Here is a 14,501-nt window from a genome sequence, read left to right as displayed (position 1 = left end):
TCTCAGCATTGGTATGACCAATACTGCCCTTGTAACTACTTGATATTAGATCAATGCCCAAAACTAATATAAAAGGTACCCAAACAGAATAATATTACATTGCTTATTACATTTGAACAGAAGTGTAGATAGAAACAGGCTACAACAAAAAGTAACCAGGTCAATCCATCCATCCATTTTCTACCGCTTGTCCCTTTTGGGGTCGTGGGGGGTGCTGGAGTCTATATTAACAGTCAATTAGCAAGTAGATCAATAGTAGTTTTAAGAAAGTAATACTACGCCACATGTCAACAGCCTAATTAGGAGCCTTTGTAACCCGTTTTGAAATTGTTCTATTATCATTTACATACCAATAATACATCGTGATATAAGTATTACATTATTGTAGGAAACTGCTATATATATCGTGATATAGATTTTAGACCATATCGCTCATCCCTAGACCAAACCATTTGACGAACGTGACCATGTTAGGCAATAAAAAGCGATATTTATCCTCAACGACAATAGCATCATGGCACTTGGCCCGTGGTGGTATCACAATATTTGTCACATGACGTGTGTCCTAGTATGCAGCCCATGTGGTGTGGAGGCCGACCTGAGGCGGTGGAGGTGGAGGCCTGGTCCTCCTCAGGCTGCACCGTCTGCCGGAGCACGCGGTCGATCTCCACCACATCCATCCACTGGTTCAGCTCGTTCTTCAGCTCCTCCAGTCGCTGCTGCGTGGCTATCTTCTCCCGGGCCAGGCGCTCCATGTCGTGCTCGTACTCTTTCTCCTTGCGCTTCAACGTCTGCCAGGAAGGTGCATAAGACTGTTTGGTAGTTTGCAGGCTACACTTGTGTACCTCTACTCATTGTTTCACTGATGTTACATTGTGTACTGCTTTTCAGGCACAGGGAAAGTCTTCCCTTGTCTATATCACTTCCTTCTGTTGTGCCTCCAGGTAGTTTCCTTGGACTGTTCAACACAAACGCAATCCAAGCTGCATAAAGTTTTGGCACAGACCAATAGAGCGACAAGAGGAGGTGTAGGCTTGGGGGCCAAGCTTCCATGGAAAGTGGGCGGGGCTTCCAGGCAATGACTCTGACCCACTTCCCCTCCCCTCAGCAGGTCAGCTGACACAACCACACACTTCCTCTATTCCAATTGAAAAGCCTGTAAAAACGTTCTATAAAGTCCAAAGACCGTCGCGTTCTGATCCATATACAACACGTATTACTACACGTCCACATACAACACGTCCACATACAACACCCATTACTACACGTCCACATACAACACGTATTACTACACATCCACATACTACACGTCCACATACAACACGTATTACTACACGTCCACATACAACACGTATTACTACATGTACACATACAACACCTATTACTACACGTCCACATACAACACGTCCACATACAACACCCATTACTACACGTCCACATACAACACGTATTACTACACATCCACATACTACATGTCCACATACAACACGTATTACTACACGTCTACATACAACACCTATTACTACACGTCCACATACAACACCTATTACTACACGTCCACATACAACACCTATTACTACACGTCCACATACAACCCGTATTACTACATGTATACATACAACACCTATTACTACACGTCCACATACAACACCTATTACTACACGTCCACATACAACCCGTATTACTACATGTATACATACAACACCTATTACTACACGTCCACATATAACACGTATTACTACACGTCTACATACAACACCTATTACTACACGTCCACATACAACACCTATTACTACACGTCCACATACAACACCTATTACTACATGTCTACATACAACACCTATTACTACACGTCCACACACACACACAACACCTATTACTACACGTCCACAACACCTATTACTACACGTCCACAACACCTATTACTACACGTCCACATACAACACCTATTACTACACGTCCACATACAACACCTATTACTACACGTCCACACACAACCCCTATTACTACACGTCCACACACAACACCTATTACTACACGTCCACACACACAACACCTATTACTACACGTCCACACACACAACACCTATTACTACACATCCACATACAACCCGTATTACTACATGTATACATACAACACCTATTACTACACGTCCACATATAACACGTATTACTACACGTCTACATACAACACCTATTACTACACGTCCACATACAACACATATTACTACACGTCCACATACAACACCTATTACTACACGTCCACATACAACACCTATTACTACACGTCCACATACAACACCTATTACTACACGTCCACATACAACACCTATTACTACACGTCCACATACAACACCTATTACTACACGTCCACATACAACACCTATTACTACACGTCCACACACAACCCCTATTACTACACGTCCACACACAACACCTATTACTACACGTCCACACACACAACACCTATTACTACATGTCCACATACAACCCGTATTACTACATGTATACATACAACACCTATTACTACATGTCCACATACAACACCCATTACTACACGTCCACATACAACACCCATTACTACACGTCCACATACAACACCCATTACTACACGTCCACATACAACACCCATTACTACACGTCCACATACAACACCCATTACTACACGTCCACAAACAACACCCATTACTACACGTCCACATACAACACCCATTACTACACGTCCACATACAACACCCATTACTACACGTCCACATACAACACCCATTACTACACGCGTCCACATACAACACCCATTACTGCACGTCCACATACAACACCCATTACTACACGTCCACATACAACACCTATTACTACATGTCTACATACACACGTATTACTACACATCCACATACTACACGTCTACATACAACACCTATTACTACACATCCACATACACACGTATTACTACACATCCACATACTACACGTCCACATACAACACCTATTGCTACACATCCACATACAACACCTATTACTACACATCCACATACACACGTATTACTACACATCCACATACTACACACCCACATACACCACCTATTACTACACGTCCACATACAACACCTATTACTACACATCCACATAAAACACGTAGTATTACACACCCACATACATGTGGGCTTACCGAAGAGGAAAAACAAAAACCAGCAATGTGAAGTCAAGTCGCAGCAAGTTGATGAGTCAGGATCATAACACCATATCCTGCTCGGGTGGACTTCCTGCTTGTGTTCACTCTTGTAGGGTGTGTGTCAGCGTTCAAGTGCATGTGGCAAGTCAGTGTGTGTGTGAGTAAAGGGCAAGTTTTGTCTTGCTGTGCACGTAGGACATTATGAGCGCATGGAGTGTAAATAGAATCAGGTCAGGCACCTGTCTCTTGTCTTAGAAGTGGATTAGTAGTGCCGTGCTCCACACAATGCAGTAGAAGCTTATTTTAGGGAAAATACACACAAAGCACTAATGTTATCTGGTAGTTTTGCAGCAATTCAACATCAGCAAAATTGGAGAATATTGCCAAATAAATGTTACGTTATATCTCACTTGCATTACAACCTAGTACCGTATTTTTCGGAGAATAAGTCGCTCCGGAGTATAAGTCGCATTTTTTGGGGAAATTTATTTGATAAAACCCAACACCAAGAATAGACATTTGAAAGGCAATTTAAAATAAATAAAGAATAGTGAACAACAGGCTGAATAAGTGTACGTTATATGAGGCATAAATAACCAACTGAGAACGTGCCTGGTATGTTAACGTAACATATTATGGTAAGAGTCATTCAAATAACTATAACATATAGAACATGCTATATGTTTACCAAACAATCTGTCACTCCCAATCGCTAAATCCCATGAAATCTTATACGTCTAGTCTCTTACGTGAATGAGCTAAATAATATTATTTGATATTTTACGGTAATGTGTTAATAATTTCACACATAAGTCGCTCCTGAGTATAAGTCGCACCAAACTATGAAAAAAACTGTGATTTATAGTCCGAAAAATACGGTACATAAAGTTAGCTGTAGGCTGTTTTTTTGGTGAAATATATATTAATCTGCACTTTATTTAGTATTTTTATCTAGAAAAGGGGTGTCCCGATTTATTGATATATGTCCGATATCATTAAAAAAAACAAGTATCGGATGATATCACCGTGCATCTAAAATGTCCGATACAAACAGTCCTGCAGCATGTTTGTGCAAAGCTGGACAGCCAGTGAACATCTAAATGTCCTCCAATAAAAACACACGTTATTCTATTTTAGTCAAGTCAATTACAGAAAGTAAACACGGTAGGTTATAGGCTACCAGGAGCTAGCAGCTACACAACAACTAAGCGCACGATAGCACACAAGCTCGACATACATAATCAGTGTAAATTTTGCAGTATAAAACAGCACATTTGTCAATATAAACCAGTATCGAACAATTGTGGTTGCTCGTTGTTTACACATACAAAGTCTCCAAGGCAGAAGCGTATTAGAAGGTATCCGGTAACAAACATGTCCGCATCATTTGACTTACATGAGCTTAATTTAAATATTGTGGCTACTTGGTTTTGAAAAAAAAAAAACATTTATCGTTTTACTTGAACTGAAATAAGTCCATTTCATACGGTTAATAAATGGTTTAGTGTTTTTATAGCTACCATTGTTCACCGACTCATTCCACACTACAAAATAGTAAAAGTACGTATTTTTCTGCTGATATTGTATTTGATCATTATCGGCCAATACTCAAAGCTCCAATATGGGAGGTGTAAAAGTTGTTAAGGGTTATTAGACTTCTTTGTTCACTTGTATCATTTACAAATGTTAGAAGGGCTAATGAAGCTTTTGTCACAGCAGCCGGTTGATGACGGTTGACATTTTTCTCGTAGGTTAAATATATCCTAGATTGACTATGATGGTGCAATCCCTGCCATGAGGACAGTCTTGTCATCGATGGTGTCCTCCGTAAGAGACGCCAAGCAAGGTGTGTCTAAATCTAGAACAGAGTACACGCCAGATGACGGCTACATGGCCCAGCCATGGTCCAGGTGCTCCACTCAACTGGAGCGTGCATGTGCGTGCACGTGGCCGAGACCACAACAAATGCGCTCATCGCCATAGAAACGCACGCAACCTGAGAAGCCACTTAAGGCAGATGGCTCCCACATGACTTCCTGCTAATGTGTTGCCAGGACATCAGGTTCCAAGTACCTTTTGTCTCCTCGGCATGATTGTCAACCTCCCCTCGGTCAATCTGAACCACGCGTGTGTGGAAATGTAGATCAGCTAGGGATAGGCGGCAGTGAGCGCTTGCAAAGTAAACACACTTTGCCGTCACAAGCCACGCAAGTGAAGTGCACATGGCTGGGAGAACCGGAGGGGGGGAGGGGCGAGGCGAGCCCCTCCACTTGTGCAGAGGACAAACTGTGCTGTGAGCCCGCGCCTCTTAAAGGGCCAGCAGCAGGGCGTGAGGCCACGTTGCAGACACGCCGCTCTCGTCTCCAACTGGAGCGAGACGGGTCTTGTGACTGTGGGCTGACCTCCTCTTGCCGCGCCTTGCAGCAGGAAGACTTCACGTGGTGCCTGACAGCTCACAATTAGAGCTTTGTGTGTGTGTGTGTGTGTGTGTGTGTGTGTGTGTGTGTGTGTGTGTGTGTGTGTGTGTGTGTGTGTGTGTGTGTGTGTGTGTGTGTGTGTGTGTGTGTGTGTGTGTGTGTGTGTGTGTGTGTGTGTGTGTGTGTGTGTGTGTGTGTGTGTGTGTGTGTGTGTGTCCAATTCACCCTTTTCTGGCCTCATTTCTCTCCTGCATGTCCCAAGTGTCACTGCTCTCAGGTCATGGTGGACAATCTGACCTGTCTGATGCATTTTTTATTTAATACAGCTAAAATAATACTGCTAGTTTGACTGCCATAACAACATTGTCTATTTGAGCCAGGACCAGCACTGATGTTTTTATGTAGCGGCCATTATGACTAGAGATGTCCGATAATATCGGGCTGCCGATATTATTGGCCAATAAATGCTTTAAAATGTAATATCGGAAATTATCGGTATCGGTTCGGAAATTATCGGTATCGGTTTCAAAAAGAAAAAAGTATGACTTTTTAAAACGCCGCTGTGTACACGGACGTAGGGGGAAGTACAGAGCGCCAATAAGCACAGCCTTTGCATGCCGGTCCAATCACATAATACCTACAGCTTTTCACACACCCAAGTGAATACAATGCATACTTGGTCAACAGCCATACAGGTCACACTGAGGGTTGCCGTATAAACAACTTGAACACTGCTACAAATATGCGCCACACTGTGAACCCACACCAAACAAGAATGACAAACACATTTCGGGAGAACATCCGCACCGTAACACAACATAAACACAACAGAACAAATACCCAGAACCCCTTGCAGCACTAACTCTTCCGGGACGCTACACTATACACCCCCCGCTACTCCCTACTCCTTACCCCGCCCCAACCCCGCCCACCTCAACCTCCTCATGCTCTCTCGGGGAAAGCATGTCCCACATTCCAAGCTGCTGTTTTGAGGCATGTTAAAAAAAATAATGCACTTTGTGACTTCAATAATAAATATGGCAGGGCCATGTTGGCATTTTTTTCCATAACTTCCGTTGATTTATTTTGGAAAACCAGCGGGGCATCACAACAAAATTAGGCATACTAATGTGTTAATTCCACGACTGTATATATCGGTATCGGTTGATATTGGAATCGGTCATTAAGAGTTGGACAATATCGGAATGTCGGATACCGGCAAAAAAGTCATTATCGGACATCTCTAATTATGACATAGTAAGTAGTAGGACATTAGCTAGAACATTGTAATGCTGTGCATTTTTGGGCCTTACTAGTATTAGATCAGGCGTGTCCACACTTTTTTCTACTCACATAGAAAAATAAACGCTTTGGGGGCCATTTTGATATTTTTCCTTTTCAAAACCAATACTTTATTATGCATTCCCTCAATTTTGGTGAGTGTTAAAGATCCCTAAGAGCTGAACTCTTGTATGGCATGCATTTTTAATTTGTCTCGGCTCTTTAGAAACCCAATGAGTATAAAAACAAAAAAAAAGGTTGAAAGTTGCCATCTTGAATCTAACATTTGACGTATAGTACAGGCCAAAAGTTTGGACACACCTTCTCATTTAATGCGTTGTCTTTGTAGATTGTCACTGAAGGCATCAAAACTATGAATGAACACGTGGAGTTATGTACTTAACAAAAAGAGGTGAAATAACTGAAAACATGTTTTATATTCTAGTTTCTTCAAAATAGCCACCCTTTGCTCTGATTACTGCTTTGCACACTCTTGGCATTCTCTCAAGCTTCAAGCACACCTGTGAAGTGAAAACCATTTCAGGTGACTACCTCTTGAAGCTCATTGAGAGAATGCAAAGAGTGTGCAAAGCAGTAATCAGAGCAAAGGGTGGCTATTTTGAAGAAACTAGAATATAAAACATGTTTTCATTCATAGTTTTGATGCCTTCAGTGACAATCTACAATGTGAATAGTCATGAAAATAAAGAAAACACATTGAATGAGGAGAAGGTGTGTCCAAACTTTTGGCCTGTACTGTATATATATATATAACTCTTCCGCCACCACTAATTGGCAGTGAAAGTTAAAACCAGGGTCTTGTAGAGTAAAATTTAATATTGCGCTCTACACTCCCAAAAATGTGATGTCCACATATGTGGACGCCAGCCAGGTACTAGGAAGTTAAAGTGTTTTTAATATTTGACTTATTCTTAAAACTTCAGATCTGTTGACATCAAGTTAACTTTTTCTTATGTTTTCTGCCCTTTTCTGCCAATGAAAACCCTGTCGAGAATAACTTATACAGTACATTAATATTTCTGTATTTTCAACGCTTTTAGATCAAATTCAGATCTATCCGTTGACAAAAAAAAGAAGTCTGTTTTATGCCCTTTTTTGTCAAAGAAAAAAACAGTTTTTTTTATGATAAAACCACAAAATATGCAATATCCCCCACCCCCCAAAAAAAAAATGTCAAAGTGGAAATATGATGTGAAGTAATTGAAGCTTTAAATAGGTCAATAGTTCATAAGAACATTGCTTTTGGTTCATTTTTGTTTTTTTGAGTAATGAGCGTTTTAAAAAAAAGATCTGACTATCAACTTCTGGTGGATCCAAAAGGCCTCCACTCATACGACAATTATAGGTTTTATCTTACCTTTTTTCAAAGAAAACCTTGTTTTATTTTTCACCGCAAAAACACAATATATGCAATATTTTCCCCCAATTTTTTTTAAAAGTGGAATATTTAATGTAAAGTCTTGAATTTCTCATATTCATACCAAAACTGATTTGAACTAATTATTATTTTTTTGCACAATGCAATAACAGTTTAAGTAAAAACTGCCTGCATGGCAGCTGTGTGATATTAGTTTCAATATCGCAACTTTTTCTCATTACATTACTCCTGTTTGTTCCTATATTACACTGTTGATGTTTTTTGTAATAGTAAAAACAATTAGCTGCAAATGGTCCCCAGGCCGCACCTTGGACACCGGTTTATTAAATAATCCATGTCTTACTGTAAGAATAGTAGCCTTTTCCTCCATGCAAGTGGTATAGTGTATGTGACTTAAGGTTGCTGAATTCAGATGAATATTGTACAATTATTAATTTTGTGTGATGTTATTCTAATTATGATAGCGTTCATAAACAAAGCATTATCCTACACAGACATTCATACTTGATAACATAACATTCCTTTTCACGCCGCCCGGTGAAATTGTGCAGCAAACGGGCGTTTAAAATGCGAGTGCTGCTCTACTGCTGCAGCAGAGTAAGTGTAAGGGGGAGGGGAGGGGGGTGACATCACATGGCTCTCACTAGCCATGTGCTCGCTGATCATGTGGCCTTAAAAGCTCAGTGAGGCGGCGGAGGAGGGGCTGAGCAGGTGGGAGGACTTCTACTGCAGCCAGGATTATTTTACAGCTTCTAGGGAACACTAGGCTTTTTGGAGGACTCTTTGGAATGAGATGTTGATAGCAGATTGACACACATGTTCACTATTATTGTACCTGCTTCAAAAACACTTGCATGTGTTGTCAGCTGTCAACAAGTACATGTAGAGCACAGGTGTCAAACTCAAGGCCCGGGGGCTAGATCTGGTCCGCGAAATGGTAATAATATGCTTTAATAAAGAATATTTTCTTACAAAATGTATTTGTTCTTTTCATTTTGATATTCAAAAGATACATGAACTGCATGCTTATCTTTATATACAGATCTTTTCAAATGTAATATTATCTAATAACGCAACAAAATAATATAAAAAAATAAATAATAATAAGTACTTGAATATCAGCTTGACTTATGATTTCAATGCAAGTTATCAAATTGTGCACTGTAAAAATCACAATAGACTTTACGGTAAAAAGCAACTTTGGTACTGTTTCTGTGTTTACAGTAATACACTATAAAATCAACAACTCTAGATTTGACTGTGAAAGAGTGGTACTGTTTTTCCATTCCATTTACTGTAATATGCCGTAAAGAAAACACTGCAATTTTTACGATAAAATTGTAGCAACTAAGCAAGTTTTTTTTACACTAAAATCTATTTTGGGTTTTTTAAGCGAACTTAAAAAAAAACGAATAATCAAATGCTTAGGCAATAATGCAATATTAAGAGCCAAATCCTTACTTTTTTTTTGTAATCATATATTTACAGACAACTGCAATGTGGCCCTCAATAAAAACAAGTTTGACACCCCTAATGTAGAGTACTGACTCATCTCCTTTTGAAGTTATAGTCTGCTTGCATTAGGGCAGAGAGACTCAAAACTTAATGAACATGTAAATTAGCGTTAGGGATGCGTATCGCTTACGTTCGAACTGATATTAACACAAAATCGGTAGATTAGAACAATGCTGGTGCCCAAATTGTCATAATTACCGTAATTTCCGGACTATAAGCCGCACCTGACTATAAGCCGCACCAGCTAAATTTAGGGGAAAATACAGATTGCTCCATATATAAGCCGCACCCGACTATAAGCCGCAGGGTTTTGATGTGTAATTAGCGTAGTATATAGGGGTTCCTGCTACCACGGAGGGGATTGTCGGGACAGAGATGACTGTTTGGGAACGCAAAGCGTCCCATTTATTAACAATAAATCTTTCAATCATTCAATCAAACTTTCACATCTTTGACATGGCGAACAGCATTCGTGCAGAGTACAAATAATACAACGGTGCAAAGTAATACAAAGTGCTCGCCTGTACGTTATCAAAATAACCAGCCTACCGGTATATGAAAAGTCAGTCTTTAATCATTGTGTCATCGTCTTCCTCCTGTGTACTAAAACCACCGAAATCCTCTTCGTCGGTGCCGGAGAAGAACAGGCCGTATATAAGCCGCACCCTTGTATAAGCCGCAGGGACCAGAACGAGGGGAAAAAGTAGCGGCTTATAGTCCGGAAATTACGGTATTGCAGCAATACAAAAAACATCAGATGTAATGTTTCAGAGTGTTCCTAAATACAACCTTGCTCACTATAACCGTCATTGGTGCATAATGGTGAAGTGTTGTTGATGAAGCTGTTGGAGTGTTAAAGGAGAAGTGCACTTTTTGGGGAATTTTGCCTGTCGTTCACAATCATAACGAGAGACGAGAACACTTTTTTTTAGGATTTTAAAGATGATAAAAAAAAACACTAACAGGATGCGGCTAATGGGAGTCACTGTTGTAGCCTTCAAAGCCCTCTAAAACAACTTCAACGTCTTCCAACGTTTTATATACACACTGCAAATATGTATATAATGTAGTAACATACAAGCAGCACCACAGAAAAATGAACTTGATATCAAATATGAAGAGGCCACATCACATCGTGGCACAGTAGACAACAACATACGCACATCTACACGACGGGAATAATGAACAACAATGATTGAAGTGACAAAATTCGCCATCCAAACAATACACCGTTTGTTGACAAGATGATATGACCACCATCAAAGCACTTTCAATCTCTTTATTAACCACGGGTAACGCAATCCGGTGAAATGATTCAAAATAGCTGGCGTCTAACAGGTAAAGCTAACAACCCTCGATGATGTCACACGTCACTAGGCAACAGGCCCCGCCTTTAAAAAAGCACACACACACTGTGCGCACATTTAAGACGTCTCAACAGCATATGCAAGACATTTGCAGGTTTTTTTGAGTAACGTATTAATTACTTTCCCTAATAGTTAATTACATTTATTAAAGAGTAAATTATCTTAGTAATTCAATTATTTTTTTGGTAAAGTAACATATTAACTAATTACTTTTTTAAAGTAATTTTCAGAACACTGCTGTTACACTGGAAAAAAGGCATAGTCATTGAAACAACATGGGGCTCTGTAAACTGCCAATTAAAGAAATGGCTTTTCACAGCAGCAGTGCTTGGAAAGACGACATTAAGTGGCGATTCTCCTAGTCGACGGAGAAAGTAAAACCGCTACGGAAAATGTGTCCCGTTTCATTACAGATGTAAAAAAAACAACAGATCCCTAATCTACAGAGGGCGGAAATGAGGTAACTACTATCACACAACCGTGTTGTCAGTGTAGAAAGCACACAATCACTTTGTTTGGCACAAAAGCCTTTGAGGGAAGCTGACAAAATGGATGTGAGACATTGTTGCTGGCTCTGAATAGAACTGACCCAGAATGAGGCAGCAACTAATAATCGTATCCACAGTGGAAAGTGTGTTGCCTCCAAAACAATTATTGCTTTCCAACAAGTATTACACACATCACCGCAAACGCTGTAGTTATTAGGTAACAGGAAGAAGCCAAGACAAGGTGCAGGAACAGAATAAACGCTGTGTTACGTCGTTGACCCGACGACTTTGTGTGAAAGAGGCTAAAGGGCTTGTGGCCTGCTGTGACCATCTCAATTGTGCCAACAGAAGAGATAAGAGAGCACATAAGCGGAGTCGAAAGCCTCTTAAATCAAACCCCACCTGAGTTGTGTTGTAGAAGAGGTGTAGCGTATGCATAAGCACCACATGTGTTATTCATGTGTGGATGCTGAGAGAAAACAGCACTCAAACATAATTGGTCATTAATAAAGGACACAGAAATGATGTCATAATACTTAAAAGTCATTAAGATGCAGTCGTTTGATGAGATTGTTTACATTGTCTGCACTTTATAGCATGTGTTGGATAGATTTACTTGTAAGTATTGTCAGAGGTTACATTTCTTTATTACAAAAGCTTTTTTGGACACGTAATTTATGTACCGTATTTTTCGGACTATAAGTCGCAGTTTTTTTTCATAGTTTGGCCGGGGGTGCGACTTATACTCAGAAGCGACTTATGTGTGAAATTATTAACACATTAGCGTAAAATATCAAATAATATTATTTAGCTCATTCACGTAAGAGACTAGACGTATAAGATTTCATGGGATTTGGAGATTAGGAGTGACGGATTGTTTGGTAAACGTATAGCATGTTCTATATGTTATAGTTATTTGAATGACTCTTACCATAATATGTTACGTTAACATACCAGGCACCTTCTCAGTTGGTTATTTATGCCTCATATAACGTACACTTATTCAGCCTGTTGTTCACTATTCTTTATTTATTTTAAATTGCCTTTCAAATGTCTATTCTTGGTGTTGGGTTTTATCAAATACATTTCCCCAAAAAATGCAACTTATACTCCAGTGCGACTTGTGTTTTTTTCCTTCTTTATTATGCATTTTCGCCCGGTGCGACTTATACTCCGGAGCGATTTATACGGTAACTGAATTTTTTTAAATAGAATGATGCTTACAATTTCATTTAATAAACATTTGTGAGCAAAATTTGTGTTTAAAAATCCAGATTGTTAGATTACAAAAATTTCAAAATTCTGTGTAATTCAGTGTTTTGAGCAAATGAAGCAACACATTTTTCTGCACACCGTATTTTAACAAACTGAATTTTTAAAATTTTTATTGATTTAAATTGTTAGCATAATTTGATGTAAAATTGTTAGCATAATTTGATGTAAAACAATCAGTTTAAAAATTCAAACACAGAAAATGGATGGATGGATGGAAAAAAATTGTGAGAAATTTTTTTTTTGTTGTAATTCAGTGTTTTGAAGCAACACATTTTTTACACTGAATTTTATACATTGACTTTTTACACATTTAATTTTAAAATCCTATTTTAACAAAACAAAATATTCAACACAAATTTTGTTCACACTTTAATTCAATTGTTAGCATAAATGTTAGCGTAAATTAAAAATTACTTGTCCCCCCAAAAAAAAAAAGACGCAAATTAACCTGTGAATTTTTACATACCAAATTTTAAACCACTGTATTTTTTTTTGTCCTGTCCAGCCACTCAGACAAATCATATAGTTGATGTAGATGATCATATCTGCTGTACAGATTTACTTTAGAAAAGAGAAATGTTGGATACTTTTCTTGTTGCCTTATTTGTATTTGACTTTATTAAATGGATTTATATTCATGTTTGGCGCAGCTGAACCGGAGCAGGAGGGAATAGAAAAAAGAAGAAAAAAGGAAGACCGAGGGGGACAAGACAGAGATGACAACAACAACAACAAAACAACATCAGCAAATACAATATGTGCAAATATGATATGAAAAGTGATAGCAAAGAAACTGTGAAGTAAATATTAATAACACCAAATTGACTATGAACATTATTGCACTAACCTAAACCTAAACTAAACCACTGTATTTTAACAAAGTAATTTATTTAAAACACACTCGTGTAAAAATGAAGTTCCCAAAATTCCGTGACATAAATTTTGTGTCCAAAAAAAGGTTTGTAAATAAACACACACATTTAAACTCTAAATTTTAAAACACTATATATTAACAAACTGAATTTTCAAACACTAATTTGTTAACATAATTAGATTTTTTTTAATTCAGTGTCTAAAAAATATAATTTCTTAATAAAGACACAAATTAACCTCTGAATTGATACACTTTGAATTTTCAAACATTGTATTTTAACAAACCAATTTTGCTTACAAATTTATTTAATGAAATTGTCAGCATAATTTAATGTAGAAAAACAAAAAGTCAAAATTTTAAAACACTATATTTTAACAAAATAAATTTTTAAACATTAATTTTGCTCATACATTTTTTTCTAATGATATCATTTGTTTTGTTTTTTTATTCAGTGCTTAAAAAAAGCTTTCTTACACAGTGAATTTTCAAACATGGTATTTTAATAAACCAGTTTTGCTCACAAATTTAGCTTAATCTTTTTTTTTATGCAATAGTCAGCATAATTTGATGTTAAAAAAATAGAAAATCCATTCACAAACTTCAAATTTGGTTACATAAATTCAGTGCACAAAAAAAGGTTTCGTAATAAAGACGCAAAAATACCTTCCATAAATGTGTGTCACTCAGGGGAAAAAGGCTCTGGTGTTTTGTTTTGGAT

At 38.3% G+C, this 14,501-nt stretch overlaps 1 protein-coding gene across 2 annotated transcripts in view; it reads right to left on the bottom strand.

Annotated features, from left to right (window-relative positions):
• Positions 1-14,501, bottom strand: part of mnta (MAX network transcriptional repressor a) — a 30,002-nt gene that overhangs the window by 2,810 nt on the left and 12,691 nt on the right. For both annotated transcript variants that reach the window (XM_062068116.1, XM_062068115.1), the window contains exon 5: positions 599-791. In XM_062068116.1, coding sequence (XP_061924100.1) covers positions 599-791 — 193 coding nt within the window. The remainder of the gene's footprint in view (positions 1-598; positions 792-14,501) is intronic.

The sequence above is a fragment of the Entelurus aequoreus genome, linkage group LG13 (genome assembly GCF_033978785.1).
Source record: "Entelurus aequoreus isolate RoL-2023_Sb linkage group LG13, RoL_Eaeq_v1.1, whole genome shotgun sequence".
Classification (NCBI taxonomy): Eukaryota; Metazoa; Chordata; class Actinopteri; order Syngnathiformes; family Syngnathidae; genus Entelurus; species Entelurus aequoreus.
This window is presented reverse-complemented; position numbering and strand designations above follow the sequence as displayed.